This window comes from Eucyclogobius newberryi, unplaced genomic scaffold, assembly GCF_026437365.1.
Source record: "Eucyclogobius newberryi isolate DKJ021-1_F unplaced genomic scaffold, fEucNew1.0.hap1 SCAF_8, whole genome shotgun sequence".
NCBI lineage: Eukaryota > Metazoa > Chordata > Actinopteri > Gobiiformes > Gobiidae > Eucyclogobius > Eucyclogobius newberryi.
In genome coordinates, this window is record NW_027316500.1 from 6,236,681 (window position 1) to 6,257,636 (window position 20,956).

A 20,956-nucleotide genomic window follows, 5' to 3' on the forward strand; every position below is an offset into this window, starting at 1 on the left:
TTAGCGTGGCCTCCTCACTCGCACCGCCCCCAACACAAATCTGATGTGGCCCCAGATAGCAGCCACTTACACAGATGACTGATTGTAACAGGAGGCCAGAGGAGCAGATAAAAGCGACGAGCGCGAGGGATTCATGTGAACAAGCTCTATGATCAATACGACGGTCTGATCATAAAACAGCCTCCGGGGAGAAGGACGGCTAATGGGATTAACCAGAGGATATGCAGATTACAGGGAATATCGGAAGGGGACCTCAAATCAGATTCATGCACAGATTTTTTTATTTCACATGAGAGAAAAAATAAAGATTAAAAGATATTTCTTAAAAAGGTTGTTACCAAATAAATAATATATAAAAATATATAAATAAAAATATCTTTAACGTACGGGAATCCTTCATATTCAAGTTGTTTCTCAGCCTAAAACAAACCCTGTACTTTAAAATGTGTTTTATCATGTCAACCGGTTATACCCGTGGTTCTCAATTTTTTTTCCTGGAGATCAACTTTTTCTAATTGGTCAGGTTTTTTGAAAGTGGACTGGGCAGTGTAATATTGAGAAATAGGCTTTTTAGCTGTACATTTAAGCCACTGAACTGTTGTTAATGGACAAGCCAGAGCCAGATGTTTTATTACTATATTTACGGAATAAATTTAGACGCGGCAAAATGCAACGATATATGCAAAGCGCGGAGGAACGAGACTGCGGTCAGCATTCTATAACCCGTCCCAACCTGCCCCATAATCTAATGAGAACTTCTTGGCTCAACCCAGGTTCGCAAGTCAAAAGACAACCCGTGCTCCACGGCTCAAAACTTTTCACTGCGAGTCATGTTTGGGTTGTGACCCCGAGTTTGAGAGCCAATGAGTTACAGAAGGGAGCAGTTTTGAATAATAATATTTATCATTTCTTATATTATTTTAAATGTTCTTTGGTTCAAAATATGTATTAGAAGTTGTGAAGATGGGGAAGACTTTTAAAGTGTAATCTTGTTTCGCTTAAATGTCCTCGGGGACTGTGACGGTCTGCCACTTTTGAGTAGGCAGAAAAAGACAACTGCAATTTAACACTCCTGCTCTCCCACTCCCACTGTCTAGACTTTAGAGCCTTCGAAAACAGGCAACACCCAGGTGCCATCAGTTATCTTACTGTGGTACAGTGTTGTATTTCACCACCATGGCTCTGCCAGATTGATATGTGTGTCACTCTGAATTGAGTTCAACACAATATCAATCTGAAGAGGCTCTCAGCGAAAGCAGTCTGGAAAAGGAAATACTGAAATCTGATTGTTCAAAGTGTCACAACAATATGAACAAGCCGAGAAATCAAACTGTTGATAAATCCAGTCAGAGAAAAGTACAGACTTCTTCCCCGTCCTCAAATAAGTGCTTCTATGTGCACGTTTAGCCGACCACTATTTTATATTTTCATATTGATCTAAAATTACTTCATGAATGAAAAGTCAGCTGACTTCTGATCAAAAATTGTGGCGTTGATTTGATCAAACACTGCCACTGACAGAACTAACTATTATAAACGATCTAAAAAAATTTTTTGCAAAAAAACACATGTACATGGTCTTTTTTAAAACATTGTCTACTGTTTCTATTAACTTTTTGTAATTTTAGTGCACTTTAAGATCATGTTTATGACATTATATTGATTTAGGGGATAAGGGTGTCTGGAACTCATCCCAGTAGTTTTGGCACACTACAACAAACTGAAGAACGACAGCGCAAAAGGAAACAGACATTACAGGACCAGCCACACAGACCTGTGCGGTGCATATAAGTGCTGTGGAACTGGGCTCATCGACTACAGCGGGTCCATAGTTACTGCGGGGGGCCACGCAGCAGAGCCGAGTGTAGTGACATCCGCCCACACAACATACCTGTTGAAGTTAATCTCGGGGTAGTTGCAGTACTCCGACTTGCGAGAGTTGCGTCGGGGGAATGTGCAGAAGAAGGCGTTGGCCAGCAGACAGGCGATCTGCTCCTGAGACAGCGTCAGGGAGTGGTTCATCCGAGACTTGAGCAAGGGAATGGGCTGCCAAAGAAGAACAGCTGAATGTAACTAAACACTCATTTGAAAGCTGGTGATTACTTTTTTCAGATTCAGTAAAATTGTAAAACAGCTGCTTCCATCAGTATACTTTTCTTGAGACACTAAATGTATACTGTATACTGTAACTTTCACTACTAAAACAAGAACTCTGGAGTAGGCAGTGTTTAGTGTTTAGTTCAGGTAAGACAGGTAGGTATTAATTTATATTAATATTAATACCTAAGACAGGTAGGTATTAATTTATATCTTTCTTGCATATCATTATAAGTGAAAATAATAAAACGTTAAAGATTTGGATATTTAATTGTGAGCTACAAGACCCATGTGACTCCAGGGAGGGCAGTGCGGTTGGTCAGGGCCATAACACATAATTAGTTTAGCAGTTTGGAGCGGAGGAGAGACAAGGCGAGTTCCATTAGGTAAATTGGTGGCAGTAATCAAGGTCCTGGTTTCAGTTAGACCCACAGAGCTCATCCATTTGCACTGATTACAGCTAAAGAACCTCCCCAAGGCTGCCCAGTTAGCAGATCGATACTTGCCTTGACTGTTAAAGACGCGCTTATGCGACTTCACGGCAGAAAAGGGAACTCCAATGTTCAACTTGTGTAATTATACTAGTTATAATTACGTCATAAGGCGCTGGTACAGCTGGCAGCCCGGTGTAAACGCTCTCTTCTTTCTCACACTTATTGTGCTTTATCTCCTATATTTTGTAAATATAGTTAGTATATTTTTTCTATTTTACTGTACGATAGGGACACGCGCTGGAATAGTTTTTTAATTCAACTGTTTTTGACTTTTTTCGGCTGGATTTGAGCGTTTTTCGTTGCGTTGTTGTGACGTGAGCTAGCTCCGAGTCGGTACACGTTTATATACACGTTTATATGAAAGAGGAACTTCACGAACGATCGAGACACGCACTGGAATCGCTTTAAATTAACTTGTTTTGACTTTATTCGGCTGGATTGAGTGTTTTCGTCGTGTCGTCGCGATGTGTCTTGGCTCCGGCCCCGCCCCCCGGCTCCGGCCCCGCCCCCCGGCCGGCGCCGTACCGCGTTTCCACAAAGGAGGAACTCATGAAACTGCGGACAACAGTCGTCTTACCCGGAGATCGTCACGTTATCCCGTCGCAATACTGACCTAACCTAATACTGATGTGCAATTCTGTCATATGTGCAATTGCTGTTGGAATTCATGTGCAATTCATGTGCAATTACTGTGAAATTCATGTGCAATCTATGTGCTGTCGTGACACATATGTGCAATTACTGTCGGGATCACATGCAATGGTATTTATTTATTTATCTATGGGAGTTTTTGTTTATAGGAGATCTTCTACTGAAAGTGTTTTTCAGACTTCCTATAAGTGATCTGTTCTTCTGTATCTACCTCTGTATCTTCCTGCGTTGCACCAATGAAATTTCCCCATGTGGGACAATAAAGGAATATCTTATCTTATCTTATACAGGCATATCTTAATTTGTTAGAAGGTGAGTAATGGGGAGATTTTGCGTGAAACGTTAGGCTGCTGGGTGGGAAAGTGCGCATCAGGAATGGACAAAATAAAGCTAAAAATACATTCTAGGATTGTATAAAGCAGTATTTGAGTTTTATTTAGGCCTAGTCAAATTCTACTTAATCATTTTGTATTTATTTACCCAATTTATTTATTTATAGCTACTACACATTTAATACCCGTAATAAAGTTTATTACACAAATTATTCTGGCAACTAATCCCTTCTTAATTTTTTCATAAAAAATGTTTTTTTGGATGTATTTTAAAGGGAGCTTAAAGGCGGTATGGACGATTTTTCGGCGATTTGAGAACGCAGGCAGAAGTGCGCATGCGCACTCCCCTGTGCGGACTTATACAACACACACGTGCGTTTGTTTATTAGCGCAACGGAGCGCATCGCATCGCTCGTCTCCCGTAGATTTCTGTCCACTTCTGAGTCAGCTCGAACTGTCTTTCTCCGTCTTCATTTTGCCCCGTACACTGAGGGAACTATATTATGATAGATCAATGCGCTTAGGCACGCGGAAACGTGGGGACGAGCCTGACGCGGCTGCAGGTGAGCGGTAGGTGCGTTTTATGATTGATACGTGGCAGGACAAATGATTTATCCACGCCACGAGGAAATATGATAAAAAAATTGCTGAAAAAAATCGTCCATACCACCTTTAAACACATAACACAGATAACAAAAACTTTAGACATACAATGCGATATAGACATAAAATTAAACATATACAGACAGTCTCCCCACTCCTGCCACAGCAGATACTGTACGTATTATAAAGCAAGTATTTATTTATCATGTATTTATTTATCTCAGTCTGTACATAAGTATTTTTGTCAATATTTACTGTATTAGGCATTGTCATATTAGATTGTCTTTTTTTTATTTATTCTATAGCATTTATAAACATTTTGTATATCATTATTATGGGTTTACGTTTCAATTTTGTTGCACATTGAATACAAAGATAGCAATTCTATTCTTTTGATCGTGGGTTTGCAGCTGATTAACAGTTAGTGTTGTCTTGAGATATTTAAATGTTGATATTGATAAGCAGATTAGACAAATGGCAAACATGAAGGATTTCCAAGAGTATTTAGTATGAATGATAGCGGATGTAAAATAAAGACAAATGGACTTGGCATTTAAGGACCTGTAACATAAATCAACTCCATTGGACATGAGCTATTTTGAGCAAGAAATCAGCCGACCTCTTCTATGTATGTTGTGTTTGAAAACTAGTCATAGGTAAAACTGTGAATGAAAAATCTTGGTAGAATTTCCCAAAAGTGCACAAGCATCACACATAAAATGGATGACTGGGCAGGAGACGGACCTCTGCTCCCTCAGCCCTATTTTATAATGAAGCAATTTGTGATGTGGACCAAAAAGGCCGATTCATTACATCCTGGTAGTGAGTCACGAGCTGATCCTGTACGACATCTGCTGTTTAATCTTCAATAGCAGTTTAGATGCACACTTCAATTCTACTTTCTCCTCGACTGATGTTTCCAAGCAAGAATTGTGCATAGAATGAGCTTGAGATTATTTTTATCAGCCTATGATCTTGAGTACCTTTAGTTTGGCATCTTGTGTTTTAGAAATAAAAAAATTAAAAATAAATATATATATATACTTTCATACTCTTAATAATATTCAGAATGTCGCAGGTTGGACCCTCAAACAGCCCGGTTTCGATCCTGTGTATGGGTGGTCAAAACCCTAAGTAAAGAGAGTAAAAATAGAGACTTCCTGTTCAAAACTACAGAACTGTCTTGCTTTTTAAGAGGTTCAAGGCCTTATCGTCAAACTGATGGCAGTTGTGGCTTTCACACATCTACGTACCATAGTGCAGAGGCGTGGAGCACTGAGGGCCAGCTCGACCATGGCAGGCAGCACCACTTCAAACAGGTGCTGTGCCTCAGAATGCTCCAGATACTGAAACAAGAGAAGAAAAAGTGTATTCTAAACAGAGCAGGACAGACCATGTAATAGTATACCATTCAAGTGATACGATCTCTAACAAAAATCAACAAAAACAAATTCACAGTATATAAAAACATGAATTCTATTACATGAAACTGTCCCTTCACTTTTGTGTATGGATTGCTAATACTAGCTCAGTCTAAAATAAAATTCAGATCAATAGGTGAAGGGGGCATACCATAATCTCAAGTTGACCATAAATGACTTGGTCACGGTTAAATTAAATGAACTTTACCCTTGCACATGATTCAATGAGACAAACTAAACTAACAATAATTTTACACCCACCATGAATACTATGAGGTCTTGCATTTCATAAAGGACCCTTCAATGGAATCTATTGAGTTATAAAATCCTAAGATTGCTCTGCCATCTAAAGCCATATTGTGGAACATCAAGAAACATGCAAGCGATTCCAGACACGCCCTTATGCTCAACTAACAATGACATCTGTGCAGTGGATCATCAAAACAAAATAGACAAAAATGTACAGCCCACAGACACGTGTGATATGCACATTTATCCATGTTTTCACACCCCAAATTAAAGCCAAATAATGATGAATAAAATAAATGCTGTGTCTAAATTTAGTTCTTCATATTTAGATTTTTCAAAGTTTGCTCATTCTCTCATTGAATTCCTCTTCTCTTTTTATCTATCTATGTTTTCTCTTCCCTAATCATGTCTCATTAAACACAGGCATGTGTCCCTCGTGTCTTAAAGTGGTTTTGATGGATGTGGGCATGTCCTCCCCATAGTCTCGTATTGAGTGGATTGACAGGTCGGCCCATATTTTGGCTCCAAACTTGTGGGCTGTGAAAGGTGGTCTTTTTGAGATTGACTGGGCCGAGTGTGGCTGGGAAAGTCCTGAGTGAGACTAGTGAAGAAGACTAAGCCTGAACTCCTGTGATTATGCTCAGCCAAGAGAGAAGCAGAAAGCCTGAAACAAGCCTTATGAAACTGCCCTTATATTCAAAAATATTGGACACAGCAAACTTCCACATAGACATTTGACTTTAAACAATGTATCTGAGACATAAAATGCCAACAATGGAAATGATGTGATGGAAACCTGTGGAATGAACTGTTGCTACAGCAAAAAAAAGGAAAAACAAGGAAATGGAACCAACTATCAAGGACTAAAATAACTTAATTTACTTTGAACTTGAAGGCCCACTGACTCATTTTTGGGTTTTGTGTTTTTGATTTCTGGTCTTGTTTGGTTAGTTTGGCTGGTTATTTAATAATTAATATAAAAACAAAATTTGAGAACAAATGAGTTGTTGTATCTATTGGGTGAAATGTAAGACATACAGTAAATGAGAGGTAAATAAATACCTTAAAAAAATTACTCAGCAGATTTGAACCCCTAATCATTAATCTCCAATTGGTCTTACGTGGCCCATACCATACTTCACTCTCCAGCTTACCTCAGCATCCATCCGCAATTCCCTCCAAAATAAACATCCAGTTATACTATCATAGCCCAGATTTACAACGCAATTACTTACAACGTATTGGCTTCGAATGTCACCGCTATCAATCACACGCCATATTCTCTCAAAGTAAAGCAGAGGAGCTGGGCCTGATTAAATGTACCTTTTCCTGGGGTCAAAAATGCAAATGACCAACTGTGGAGAGAAATAGAGGGAGGGAGGCGCTTGATTTGAAACAGGGAGTCTTTGGTGGGTGATTCGTCTATAGGGGCAGCTATATTGCAAGGGAACGAGCCTGACTAAAAGCTGTCAGAAGTAATGAGCTAGCAGATACCATAAAGTAGACCTGCGAGAGTAATGGATGGGGCTGGTTGAGGAGAGAAAGATGATCCTCGCTGTTCGAATTGCTTAAGCAGCGCGCAGCTTATGTTTGAAATGTAGTGTATGCAAGAAAGGCTAATTCAAGAGCATGTTTAAAACATTTACGGTAGCAGGGCAGGGAGATATGACTCAAGAGAACTACATACAGAATACTTGGGTAAATCCTCTCTTGTTTGAGGTGGAAATTACGTGTGAAAACTGAATACAAGTTACAGTACTGTTACTACATGTACAATATAATCTAAGAATTATAAAAAGACAAAAGGAATCGTGCAGGTGATGTGCCACCAACAGAAAGTTACATTCTGTTGATTTAAGTAATATAATAAACTATTTGTATGATATTATTTTTATTTTATTATTATTGTTTTTAAAGGTTCACTAAAATACATCAAACATGATCAGAAATGTATTATGTTTCTGTCAGACACAAAAAAAAAGGAAATTGTAAAATGGCACATAAATGGCAATGTATTTTTTGATTTATGTGTTTATTGGACTAGGACGATGTACATTTAAGATAAGATAAGATAATCCTTTATTGTCCATATTGTGTATCCTTTATTTATAAATACTATTTTTCATTCTATACAATGTAACAATTCTTTTAATTGTTAATATTAATTCTGAATGATTTACTTGTGCCATTTGTATTTTTAATTGCTATTTTGATGTCTTGTATTATTTTTTTATATTATTATATTATATTTATATTTTCTCTTTTGCCTCATTGACAGTTACAGTCCATATTTAATGAGTTAATGACTGAAGGCACATTGCGGAGTACATATATTAGTATATTATGATATTGTGGAGCCTGCTGGGTGGAGCCTGTTGCCTCAGCAGGTGCATCACAGTCGCCTGGTGCCTGCTCATCTCTCACACATTCATCAGACAGTGACACTCTGACAGTTTCATTTGGGCCGCCAGAGCCACACTAAGACAATTTATAGACAAGCTCTAATTTGGCTAACTCTTTTTTTACCTGCAGCTATTACTCGTGGAAGTGCTTGTCAATCACACGGCCGGGGGCAATGCGTCACAAATACACCGGTGCCACACAAATTCAACTGCATTTGAACAAGCATTGTTGGTGACGGGAAAGAAAAGCGCTGAATATTACAAAGAGGAGCTAAGGATCAATCCAACAACTGTTATACGTATACTGAGACTGCTAACCAATATTTGTAATGATCAATATCAACATTTTTAAATCTATAACAAGTCCAACAAACTGAAGTAATTTTGTGTTAAAATAAATAAACTTGTGTAAAGCTTGTGCAAAGGAGCAGCCACCTACTCTTTTGATTTCATTTAATTTTATTTAATGGGGCTGGACAATTAAGTATCGATACAAAAACAGACAAAATGTGACTATGTGATTATTTGAGCTTAATCAGATCATCATAATATTTAATCAAGAAATTATCATTATTTAGTGTTGAGAATGAAAAAGAGCATTTTAGTGTGGCATCGAAACCGATCTTGAGAACCGAGTACATTCCTTAGTATCGAAATACAGTTTGAAATGTTAGCTTTGTGACAAGACCGTTTGCTCATGGACAAACAACAGTGTAGACTGGGCCACAGTGGGAATCGACCAACCCCCGGGTAACAGGGCAATCCACTAAACCCCTATGAATTAAATGATAACGTTGAAGTAGAACCCATCATCTCAAATGGGATCCAATTTAAAAAAGTATTTATATAAAGTCAGATTTGATCTTTATCCAATGTTAAAAAAAAAAAACTAATAAATAAAAAGAATATTTCTCCTAGCAACGTAAAAGGGGTAGAAGGAATGCAGCTAAGTGAATGGGCACTTAGAGTTGCAGATGGAATTAGCCTCTCTGTGATGGAGGGTGACTTTGTTGCTGGCAGTACTTAGCATCTTTATGGATTTAAAGTGCTCCTTTTAATTAAATTGGATAAAGTCATAAAAAACACCCACGCAGCTATTGATCAAGCTCGCTCCCTGCCCCACGCTGAGATATTGTTTTACATCACAGAGAGGGAGTGACTAGGCACAATCTACATTTAGTTTGAGCAATTTGTCTTCTTGGTATAAAATAGTCTACAATGATTGTTAGAAACGCAAGGACATCCTTAGGCCACTTAAAACTATTAGGAATCTTAAACTTTTGTACCAATTATAACAGACTATTAAATGGCACAAGACTCTGGAACTAAAACGTCTCCTGTCGCAGTAGCAGAACTGTGTAGACTGTGATCATTTGTACTGTATTAGTGCATATTACTCATTACCATGCTTTATGCCATCACAATAACTATTCCATCTTATACAAACTGCATTTCTGCAATAACAAATGTTCTAAGACTGACCTGGAAAAATATATGTTGTTGTTTATTAATTCCTTTATTCCTTTGGAAGTATGGATGGTTTGAACTAATACGATATCCAAAATTTGTCCAATGACAATTTTGAATTTTTTTTCAAATTTACAGCATGGCCCACAAATTGTAGTAAATATAATATATTTATTTTTACATTTTGTAAACTAAATGTTATAGCTGGGCCTGGAAAGTTTAAAATTAAGGCGTCTGCCATTTGTCCACTTGCCATGGAGACAGGCAGGGGATGCCATTAGGGTCAAGTTACAGGTAAGATCTGTGGAGAGGCAAGCTAGATCACAAAAAGTGTGAATGTTTTTAAGATAATCCTTTATTGTCCACACATGGGGAAATTTAATTGTATTCACTTGTATAAATTGTATAAATTTTCATGGTATTACACATCTCAATGGACACAAACAGGAAGTAGTCGTTTTTTTAAAAGACACATCTGATGCACTGCGGACAAACAGAGAATAACACATGGACACACACACGAACTGGGGCATCTGCAATATATATCAGGGACTAAGACTAAAACACACACACCATATCGGCCGATCTCAATCATCGCACCTACACTTTGTCCATCCTCATTTCCAAGTACATATAGTATATCTATGAAGTAATACAGAGACAAAGAACATGTAGTCTCTAAGGAAAACGTCTCTCCAGTAAGCATTATGTTCGGATAAATATTTTGACACAATGTGATGAATAATAATGCCACCTGGGAGAAATAGCTTAACCAACAGGTAATTATAAGCCTAAACTGTCAGATGATGCAGAGCTGGAGAGAGACAACCAAAGGAAAGGCATTCCCCTGGTTCACCTGCACCAGCTGCTGCCGCCGTGCTCCCCGGCCCATCTGCGCCGCTCACTGTGCGCTACAAGAGGCTTTTCCTATGAGATCCACTGGCAAAACACCAGGCTTTTATATGTGGAGGAGGGTCGAAGAACTGACAAGGCATTTTAGACATCCACGGAGGTACAGTTTGAAGTGGGAGGGCAATTATTTGTTTTAGTGTTACAGTCGTCTTGTGTCCGTTCTAATCAGACAATTCAAAATGAACATAACACGATTTAGTAGTTTTCTTTTAAAATGATGTAGCTTTTGTGGTTAAGGTAATTGCTTTTGGCTTCCCTGGCACATCATGGCTTTTAACATATCAATCTACACGGAAACAAGCAGGGGACACGACCAGGGTAAGTTACAGGTCGGATCTGGGGAAAGGCGAGTCCGTTTACAGTAAGAAAGCAGGTTTTTCCCAAATGGCATAATGTAAACATTCTAGGCAAATTAATAAATGTAGTGGTGGAATACCTCCCAGAAAAGAAGTCCAAAGTTTCAGTTGTATTTTGTTTTACCTTTTAAATAGAAAATGTTGACCTTGTAAGAACATACATTTTTAATACAATGTTCTACAGTTTACATCACTTTCAACTAACATTCCTGGTTCAAGTTTCAACAATTATCATCTGGGTTAGATGAATTAATTGTGTAAAATAGTCTGTAAAATAGGGTTGAATGATTTAGGTGTGACCTAAAAGTCGAACAAATACATCACCTTGACCTCACTCACCTCAGTACAGAGCAGGTTCAGAGCAGTGAAGTCCCATTTCTTAGCATGGGCCACGTTGTATCTCAGAATCGCATCCTAGAAGAGAAGAGACATTTAGACAAATCAAATATGCACCAGTGATACACAGATGTCAACTGAGAGTACTAAGTTGAGCAAACCCTGCCATCTAGTGGTTGTTTATGGAAATACCTTTGGGTAACAATATTCAAAACATGTAACATATTATTTTCTTTTTAATATTTTCAGTTCAAACACTCATAGACTGTTGTCTGTACAGTAGTATGTACATTTTCTCAAGCTTTTTCACAGCATAAATCGCGTCATAAAATATTTGACTCTCTAATAGACACCAGGACTAGACCAAACTAAAAATGTTTCATAAAGAGGTTAAACAGGCCTAAGCCTGGACTGAATCATAATTACTACAATGTAAACAGGCTGTAAACCAGAAAGAGCATTCAGTTTTATGCAAAACCATAATACAAAAGCAATATCATGGCCCTAATCAAGCACATAATAGCATGCTGTGATGAGCCCTATTGTTTTCCTTGTGGAAGGATAGAAAATCACATGCTTTTATTTTTTAAATGAAAAGGTTTAAGTTTCTGTTTTAATCAATGACAAAAATATCAAAAAGTCCTTTTTAACACATTTGATATATATATATATTTATTTATTTTTTAACAACAAGGTCAGGGAAATATGATTAAATACTGTATCACTGCAGCTTTTATTAACATTCCCTGTCCTAGTCATAATATTTAATCCGATTGTATGACAGTTGTTTATAAGATGCGGTCCCACTTTTAGTTTAGTCCGGATTTGGTTTGGTCTTGGTTTTATCCTGGTTTAGTCTTGGTTTAGTTCGGGATTTAGTCCCAGTTTGCTCTCAGTTATGATGACTAAAACAAATGTGAACAACCCCTTAATTATCTTTAAAAAACTATGACTCGGGTGAAGTGATCTATAAGTCAGAGGACATAGTGCCTCCTAAACCTATAAAAGAAGTGATAAATGCAACTTTCCAGAGTTTGCTTGCCATTTTAAACAGCACTGTAACTTAGTCCTTCAAAACTGCCTGTGTGCTGCCCATGGATCTATTCAAATAACTGGATAGGGTATTACTAGCTTAAACTTGTCGAGGATTCAGTCTTGAGCTTCGGCTCGCTCTGCTCCGCTCTTGCAACTCTGATTGGTCAGAGCGGTCACATGCTGTGCGAGTCTGCACTTCTTGCATGCTCTCACATGGGAGAAGAGAACTACAGCACATGGTCAGCGAGCTGCACAGCCACCAAATGTAGCTAGCTGCTAAAGGCTAAACTGGCGACATGGGCCAATGAGTGCAGCCCATTGACTTGGATTGCGCGGCATCTTGCTGCAGGGTCAGTGCAGCCACTGCTCAAAAAGCCTGGTCTGGATAGCTCTGGATTCAAAACTACCCTTCAATCCAATAAAACAAGTTGAAAAAGTGGTGGCCAAACAGCTTTTAGAGGTTTTAGATCAGAGTGCAATACTGTATCTGTGTCATAGATGGATACCAACTCGGAATGTAAGCAGTACTTATAATCCTAGTAGGTATATAAAGTACTTGGATACACTTACCCTCACATCCAGGCTGCTTTTGAATCCTCCACGCAGGGCAGTGTTAATCAGTTCCCATCGGCTCTGGACTCTTCCATCCTAAACAAACAACAGAAAACTTACCATCTAATACGACATACTTCACATGATCAAAAATGATAATTTTCTCAACCTCTGTCTCCATAGGAAACAGATTCTTGTCGGAGCAGGGCATCTTCACAGACACATCGTCCCAAGAATCTTTGAACTTGGTTGGGAACGGGACAGGACTCTCGCCTTCTTTGAGGAGATCTGTCTGTACAAAACGCAAACATGCAAATATAAAGATTTTATACGATAATTTTGTTACTGCAGCCCAAATAACATCCTGGTGTTTCCCAAGAGACATTCAAGATCTATTGTTGAATAAATAAACACATGCATACACTAAACAAAAAAAAGAGCTCACACAAAGCCTGTGTACTTACTCTGATGGTGATGGTGTGGTTAGGCACTGCCTTCAGGTGAGACAGAGGCGGTGCGCACTGGGGCATTCTGTTTACCTCGTCTATAGGTGTCCCCCGCCAACTGTGGTCCAGATTATGCAGAGCAAAGGCTATACTGTGCAAAACAGAAGAGAATCATTATTAAAATAATGTTTGTTTTGTGTATGTTTACTCAAAAAGTGAAGTGAAAAAAACCACAAAAGAGAAGAGAGCATGAAAGTCTTAAATACCTTTCAGACTGGCTGAAATCATGAGCTGACTCAGCTGATCCACTGTACACGGGTATCTGTGAATCAGTTCCCATAGAAACAAGGCCTCTTCTTTCTTTGGCTAAACTTTGACACTCAGAGTGTTTGACAGGATGTGGCGAGTCCCCAAATTCGGAGCCATCAGAACAAGCACTACCTGCATGAGTCCCATCTGTGGAGCTGTGCAGGGTTCTACACACCGGGCTGTCTGGGCTCAGCATCTCCACATCATTAGGCGTCCTCACACCTTTTAAGGGACTACTACTAAGACACAAGGTGAGTTTGGGATTTGGTGAGTGCCCCAAAGACACAGATCCAGTGCTTGCACCAGGGTGGGAGGAAGGTGAACTGGCACTTGTTGATCTCTGTTCATCGCAGCAACTCCTACAACTCTGACTTTTGTTGCAAGAGTGAGAATGAGCTGATGCTACATCGTTTTGTACAGAAGCAGTTTCTGAGTCATCTGTAGCTGCCAATAGTTCATCTTTGACATCCGTTAGGCTTGTGTTTGGGATTGCATGGTTTACAATGTCTGTTTTGGCCTCAGTGGTGACACTGAAATAGAAACACCTGTTACATCCTGGTCAATGACAGCACAGCTTAGAGGAATGGCATCTAGGCATAATACATGAACTCACCTCGAGTCAGGATCCATCCTTTCTTCTTTTTTGACTGGTCAAATATGATACGACCTCATGGGTTTCTACATATGGAGAAATGTATCTCGTTAAAGGAGTTATTTAATGAGGCTTTGAAGAATATAAACTACTCTTTTTTATGATTACACCATAACAAGTTTTCCTCATCATTCTAGTATGACTCAGGAAATGTCTGTAAACTATGAGCTAAAACAATAGCTTAAAACACCAGTCTGTGATTTACTTTACGCAGCTCACCCTGTAAAATTAATGAGCCGAATGAATCATTGCATTGAGGTACATTTTATTTAGTCCATAATAGCAGCTTTCACAGAATAAAATGGTTTGTAGCTAGCATAGTGTAAAGGTTAGCGTTGGTAAGCTAGCTCAGCCACAAAAACATCTCTGCTCAGCATGCGGGGGAGAAGACGTGAACTTACAAGCATACCGCTCAGTGAGAGATTTCCTGGGGAGTATTTCACACATTTTATTGTATTTCGTTATTTCTAAATGGACAGTAAAACTCAGAATTTTCCACAGCTCTGTTATTGCTTTACTCTCATCTGGTTTACAGCTGCAGTACAGTACAGGAAATATCGCGGCCAATCAGATCAGCCTCTGAGTAGGAAGAGGCGGGACCAAGCACTCGTCTCCATGCAACGCTGCCGTAAAGGTGGTAATTGTCGTGCTACAATTAAGGGGAGAGTACAGAATAAAACGAATGAGGAGTTTCGACATTCCTTTTGACATTTTAATAAACCACAGATATTTGTATGTATTTTCATTACATAATTCCTGTTTTATTTAATTAATTATTAAAACAACAATATACATTATTAAAAGTACAAAAGTATCAATGATTAGCATATCCAGAGACAGGGACTATAGTTACTGGCTGTTTTTTTTTTTTTTTTAAGTTTTAAAGTATGGTTTCTTTTCAGGAGAAAGGTTTCACAATCTTCATCGAGATGTAATTCTGGGAACATAAAATCACATTTTAGAATTAAGCTAAATACAAATGATTATTTAGGACATGTGATATACTATTGATATTTACAGGCAGTGAGTAGAGCAGAATTCCAAAGAACAGGATCACCAGCAGAAGGAGTACTCCTATAATGAAAATCCATTTAAAACGCCGCCACACGATAAACTTCATGGTCTTGCAAGGGCTGGTGAACCAGAAGAAAGACGTATCTGGGCGACTGTAAAATAAAATTGTGTAGTAACAGTCAATAACAATATCATGTTCTTTTTACATTTTTATCAAATGAGTAGTATTAGCAGTAGCAACAGCAGTAGTATAATAGTAATAAATAGTAGTAGTAATAGTGATATGAGTAGCTCCTACTTAGGTGGTTCCAGTCTGGGATTCATGTTGGGCTCATCTCTGCCTTTCCCAGCAGGCCTTTCCTCCATGTCCTTCTCTTCTACTATCTCCAAAGTCATCTCTACTTTGCCCTAAAGCGATATAATATTGTTATTACAAAGTGTCCTTTTACTAAAGCGCTGTGTCGTAATAAACATACTCCAAGTGTAAGTTTCCCATCCTGCTCAATGGCACATGGCCACCAGCCGCGCACAGACTTTTGGGAGAAAAGAGAGGTTAATGTGCGACCGGTAGAGCGCACACAGGTAGACTTTCCTGGCAACATCTCAAGGCTGCACTTTTCCGGAGTTTTAGAGGGCGGGATGAGGTTTAGAAGATCCAACTCAACGGAACCTGTGATGAACAATGAAAGAAAAAGGGTTTTAAAATGTCGGAATTATATGGTATTTGAAGATTTCAACAACAAAAAACCCTAAGAAGACAGCGGGTGTGAGAGTGAATGCAAACCACACGATATTAAAATAAAGAATCAGGATTATTACCCAAGTAGTCATCAAGGGAAAATTTGTCATTGTCCCATATTTGAACAATAAGTTTAGGTGGGATTCTGAATTCAGTTTTGTCAAGATTCCAAAAGTGATCCTACAAAAGAAAACCTGTTACATTTATCATATCAAAAAATACAAATACTTGTTCACATAGAGGTGCTTACTTTTCTCGATACCACACAAAGTTGTTCTGCGGGAAGGTAATCGAACCCAAAGATGAACCTCCAGTTAAAATTGCCATCGCCATCCAAGGACCTGTAGTGGACATCGGTCTTCTGCTTGTCGTCCTCCATTCCTGGCATCCAACTAAACCCGCATATAATTAAGTTTAAACATAACTAGCAACTTACTTTGAATAAGTATTACCCTTTAACATAGATGTCACTCATGTTCTCCCCCGTGATGCTAGTTTCGTCCAGAATGACATCGGTGGTGTTCCAAATTACAGCACGCAAAGAATATCTGTTTTGAAATTGATTAGAAATTGGTGTTTTATTCAGTGAGTAATGTTTAAATACATTTGTGGTGCGAGTGTGTCTTACTTTTTGGCCGTACGTGGGGTGATGTCAAAAGGAGGCCCAGGCAAACCAAGACTTTTAGGAAAGACGTCCACCCACATCTGTATTTGTCCCTGTGAATTCATATTTCACATGTAAGATTTGGATTTCATTCCATTGTCTGTATACTTGTGGTATTGGACCTGGGAGATGTTGGGTCGGTGAGAGCTGTGCAGCGTCCGAGTTTCCACATGCTCTGGTACCAAGTCCTGTTTTCTGAGCACATGAAGGGCCAGTCTTTCTCGTGGTGGCCCCAGATGGGAATGGACGACAGTGTTGGCTTCTGTAAAAGTAGAATTCCAAAACAGAATTGGCCGTAACTTACAGGGGACATATTATGTAAAATTTGTGTTTCTTCATCATTAGTTTCCTCAAAGTTGTGTTTTGATTGATACCTGCATGTTTGAGTAATCCTGTATTGTCCTGCAACTGAGGCTCCAGTGCTCAGAAAAGTGCTGTTTTCATCTACCTTCTATCCCCGCCCACATCCCTGTACTTAGTTAACATTATTTGGAAAATTAAGATGCAGAGTGAGTTCTAAAATGTCATTTAGACACTTTTCAACATTAAAATATAATTGAAATGTAAAACGGTGAAATTGGGGCTTATTTAGAACAGGAAATCAATGAACCCGTTTCTATTATGAACCCGTTTTAGATTGATATTGATTTATAATGAGCAAAATGTAAACTGACAATCTACTTATATTATAGTTCAATACTAAGTACCTGAAAAAATGTATAATATGTCTCTTTTAAAAAACACACACATGGCAATAGACTATAAAAGTAAAATGACATCAGATACATCCATAAAACTCACCGAACTCTTGCAGGTTGTATCGTTTTCCAGCAAAGGTCATTGTGGTTCCATCTGCTTCCAAACAAGGTGCAGTCACCCCTTTTATCTTTGCAACATTTAGGAGAATCTGAGATGGTTTAAGTTGGTCTCTCCATTGATTGATTCCTGAGCTAAATTGATGAGGGGAAAAAAGAAATCTCTGATCAATTTGCTTTGACATCTCAAGAACATTATTTATAAGATCAAGTGTAGATATACTCACATACAATAAGTCTCGGGCAGACCACATGAAGGCCTAAACCGTGACAGAAGTCGGTTTTCTAAATCAATAACTGTTTCACCGACTTTTTCATCTCTGCTCAGTAAGTCATAATCATAAACAGAAATCTTCAGGTCCTTATCTTGAGGCAGGAAGCAGGACATCTCAAACAGCCTAAATGAAAATACGTGTATATATAAAAAAAAGCAAAGCACTTTTATGTGAGTATAAGAACAACAGCTCACCTCCCAAACTCTGGATTGAGTGTGTTTGGTTTGTAGTGATCTCTGTCATCCACTGTTTTTCTGCCCAAACTTAACTTTATGTAAGGGTCGCACTGCAACACAGATCAAAACACAAACATTAAAATGACATCTACATCAAATAAATAGATACATTTACAATATACATTCATACCAAGTACATTATAATTAAGTGTTGATGCTAAACCCACCAGGCCGTTTGTGTCTTTGGGCTGTAGATCAGTGCAGCAAACCACATAGATTCTGACCAGACATTCTTGAGGCGTACTTTCCGGAAGCTCTCGGAACTGACGAGGAGGAGAGGTCACACCCGGATCATCAGGCAGAGGGTAGATCCTGAAGGAGCCCTGTACAACAAAGACAACAACACTATACTCTTATGGTAGGGTATTACGGTTCAAGGTGTCTTTTATATGAAATTGTTTGCAGAAGGGATCACGGCAGTCCAAAAACATTAAAATCAAGCAAATTCATTAGGCGATCAACACAGATGTCTTTCAAGGTTTCTCTATAACTTATCAGGTTCAACACTCCAGGAATGAAAGAATGCAAATGGTTGAAACTACTTGCGGTTTAGTGACTGACCTTTATCATCCACTAGAGGGCAGACAAAGCACACGGCTGAATTCTATCCTCTTGTAAAGTTATTGTGAAATATTAAGACCACTTGCTAAAATTGTACATGAATATGGAAATATGTTGTCAGAGTCTGTTAAAGTAAGTTAAAAGTCAATTAAATAAGTTTTCACTGGAGGGGTTTGGTAGTTCTGCTGATTTGAAAAGCATATTAAAAAAAACACGAATCCCCATTTGTTTTTAAGTAAAGTCTAGTATTGTATTCTTACTGCGACACAGACATTTCATTTGAACTTCTTTTATTTTTTTCATACTTTTAATGCTTCTGCTGGTCGATTGAGTGTTTCTAACAAAGATCATTTTCCCTTAATCATGAAAAAATATAATTGTGATTCTACTTCTGATAAAGAACTATACAGACCCAACTACTAAGCACCTTTTAAAATTGAAATTAACCTTGAACTCTCCGACCACAGAAGGATCCTCTTCCTCATCATCAGTCTTTCCGCGCTGGAGTTTGAACGTGCAGCAGAAATCTGTCAGATGCTGAAACTCAACCACTTCCTCGAGCTCACGATCATACACCTGAAACCACAAAAAGTTAAGAAAATACATTTGAGGTTCATCTTTAAAGGTCATTGCAACAACCATTATAGATGATCTGATCACATCTGTTACAAGATCTTAACACATTTACAAATAGGTGTGTCTAATATATCATGTTGCATATTGATCAGATTACTGTAAATAAGATTAAATAAAAACATTATATAAAAGTTGAATCCAGATCAAGTTTTTGTTTTGTTCTATGCAACTCAGATATGACACAGTTCTGCTTGAGCATGTTCTTACCTGTAGACAATCATATCCTTTCTTAAGATAGGGCCCACACTTTCCATGCTGTCCAACAGAGGCAAAGAATTTACTCCACCAGTCCACAGTCTCCTCCTCCTGAGCAAAGTCATGATTTAAAAAAGATGATTTGAGGTAGTCCAAATATATATGACGAATGGTTATAGTCAGACTTGCCAGTGCTGACAATGAAATGCTTGCTTCACCTTATAATAATAATAAATAACAAATACACATTTTTTTCTCCCATCTCATTCACTATTTAGAGTGCTATAAAACTGATATGTAATCTATGTATTGACGTAAATGCCAAAAACGTGTATTTTATAAAACAAATTATTTTGTAAATACTTAATAATGCTCATTGCTGTTTGAGATGTGTTGTTGTATTGCACATGTGTGATAATGTGTGAGTGTATTCATTGTGACATTGTGAATGTATTCTTGACTGCATTGTTTAATTTATTCCTGTAAATCAGGGACTGCAGATGGAAACTCTCTTTTTATTGTAGTTATGGAACAGCTCTGTTTTATATGAGCTCAATGTCTGTACATTGCTCCTTCAAATAAAGGAGCAATGTAAACTAAAGATGATTGTGGTAAGATGATCATAAAATGTTAAAATAAACGGTCAGGGGCTGAAAAAGACAGAATATGTTTCAAAGTGAACAGAAAACACTGGAATAGTTAGATAAATCTTTAACTTCTGACAGATTAACAGTCCAATAAGGATTTATTGGAAACAAAAGGTCAAATGATTCCCTGTAGGAATAATCATTACCCGTATCAAATAACACCACAGTTTCCAAATGTCAAACATTCTGCATGATTACCAATAATTTATTTTATTTTGACAGTGCTCAGAATTCACATATTGAAATCTACCAACATATTAATGGCACAAGAAAAAAAGAAAAAATATTGCATTTTGAGCATTATTTTAAGTAAATTTGTTCCTTTGACCAGGTCTGAACACTTTTTAATGTATAACAATTAAAAACTTACCTTTTCTGTTTGAAGCTATAAAGAAAATAAAAGAACATTAGTGATTAAACTAAAAAGTATGCCTTAAGTTCTTAACCTAACCTAAGTGCACATCTTTTCCATTGTTTACCTCAGTTTTCACAATAGGTCTGTCTTCAATGTTAATGACAACATCCCCATGGGCCGCCGCTATCATTGCCACTGCAAAACACTCAATAGTTTAATGACTACTATAAAATGTATAATCTTTTATGAACCTTTATTTTTGTTTTGCACCTCTGGAGGACATGACCTCATTGTTGACGCTGTACGGGTCACAGCGGAACTCCTCCAAGCAGTCGATGGTGCACTGGCCCACCACAGGCTTTCTGCCAAACGGACGGTGGTCTATGACTTTCAGCACGATCGGAGGAGTGTACATGTCCTCTTTAGGCAGGAGCTAGCAGTAAACACAAATATAAATTAAACCCGCAAGTGGCATTAAACGCACTTTCGACTTGATAAAGATGGT

General features: G+C 38.2%; 2 protein-coding genes across 3 annotated transcripts in view; both read right to left on the bottom strand.

Moving 5' to 3' along the window:
• parga (poly (ADP-ribose) glycohydrolase a) overlaps nucleotides 1-14,347 on the bottom strand; it is a 31,205-nt gene extending 16,858 nt beyond the window's left edge. Inside the window, exons 1-8 of the mRNA XM_072437043.1 lie at nucleotides 14,276-14,347; nucleotides 13,620-14,192; nucleotides 13,372-13,504; nucleotides 13,077-13,199; nucleotides 12,926-13,003; nucleotides 11,324-11,398; nucleotides 5,431-5,523; nucleotides 1,892-2,046 (exon numbers count right to left, since the gene is read on the bottom strand). Coding sequence (XP_072293144.1) covers nucleotides 1,892-2,046; nucleotides 5,431-5,523; nucleotides 11,324-11,398; nucleotides 12,926-13,003; nucleotides 13,077-13,199; nucleotides 13,372-13,504; nucleotides 13,620-14,192; nucleotides 14,276-14,292 — 1,247 coding nt within the window. The 5' untranslated portion in view covers nucleotides 14,293-14,347. The remainder of the gene's footprint in view (nucleotides 1-1,891; nucleotides 2,047-5,430; nucleotides 5,524-11,323; nucleotides 11,399-12,925; nucleotides 13,004-13,076; nucleotides 13,200-13,371; nucleotides 13,505-13,619; nucleotides 14,193-14,275) is intronic.
• A 756-nt stretch (nucleotides 14,348-15,103) lies between these two features.
• Nucleotides 15,104-20,956, bottom strand: part of LOC140351318 (myoferlin-like) — a 30,060-nt gene continuing 24,207 nt past the window's right edge. Inside the window, exons 37-54 of one of the 2 annotated variants that reach the window (XM_072437105.1) lie at nucleotides 20,722-20,884; nucleotides 20,576-20,646; nucleotides 20,467-20,481; nucleotides 19,462-19,560; nucleotides 19,066-19,194; nucleotides 18,225-18,380; nucleotides 18,016-18,107; nucleotides 17,774-17,944; nucleotides 17,533-17,681; nucleotides 16,854-16,993; nucleotides 16,696-16,784; nucleotides 16,520-16,615; nucleotides 16,318-16,459; nucleotides 16,148-16,247; nucleotides 15,805-15,998; nucleotides 15,627-15,736; nucleotides 15,333-15,480; nucleotides 15,104-15,251 (exon numbers count right to left, since the gene is read on the bottom strand). In XM_072437105.1, coding sequence (XP_072293206.1) covers nucleotides 15,213-15,251; nucleotides 15,333-15,480; nucleotides 15,627-15,736; nucleotides 15,805-15,998; nucleotides 16,148-16,247; nucleotides 16,318-16,459; nucleotides 16,520-16,615; nucleotides 16,696-16,784; nucleotides 16,854-16,993; nucleotides 17,533-17,681; nucleotides 17,774-17,944; nucleotides 18,016-18,107; nucleotides 18,225-18,380; nucleotides 19,066-19,194; nucleotides 19,462-19,560; nucleotides 20,467-20,481; nucleotides 20,576-20,646; nucleotides 20,722-20,884 — 2,103 coding nt within the window. In that variant the 3' untranslated portion in view covers nucleotides 15,104-15,212. Of the gene's footprint in view, nucleotides 15,252-15,332; nucleotides 15,481-15,626; nucleotides 15,737-15,804; nucleotides 15,999-16,147; nucleotides 16,248-16,317; nucleotides 16,460-16,519; nucleotides 16,616-16,695; nucleotides 16,785-16,853; nucleotides 16,994-17,532; nucleotides 17,682-17,773; nucleotides 17,945-18,015; nucleotides 18,108-18,224; nucleotides 18,381-19,065; nucleotides 19,195-19,461; nucleotides 19,561-20,466; nucleotides 20,482-20,557; nucleotides 20,647-20,721; nucleotides 20,885-20,956 lie in introns of both variants that reach the window. The other variant, XM_072437103.1, reaches the window with a different exon arrangement.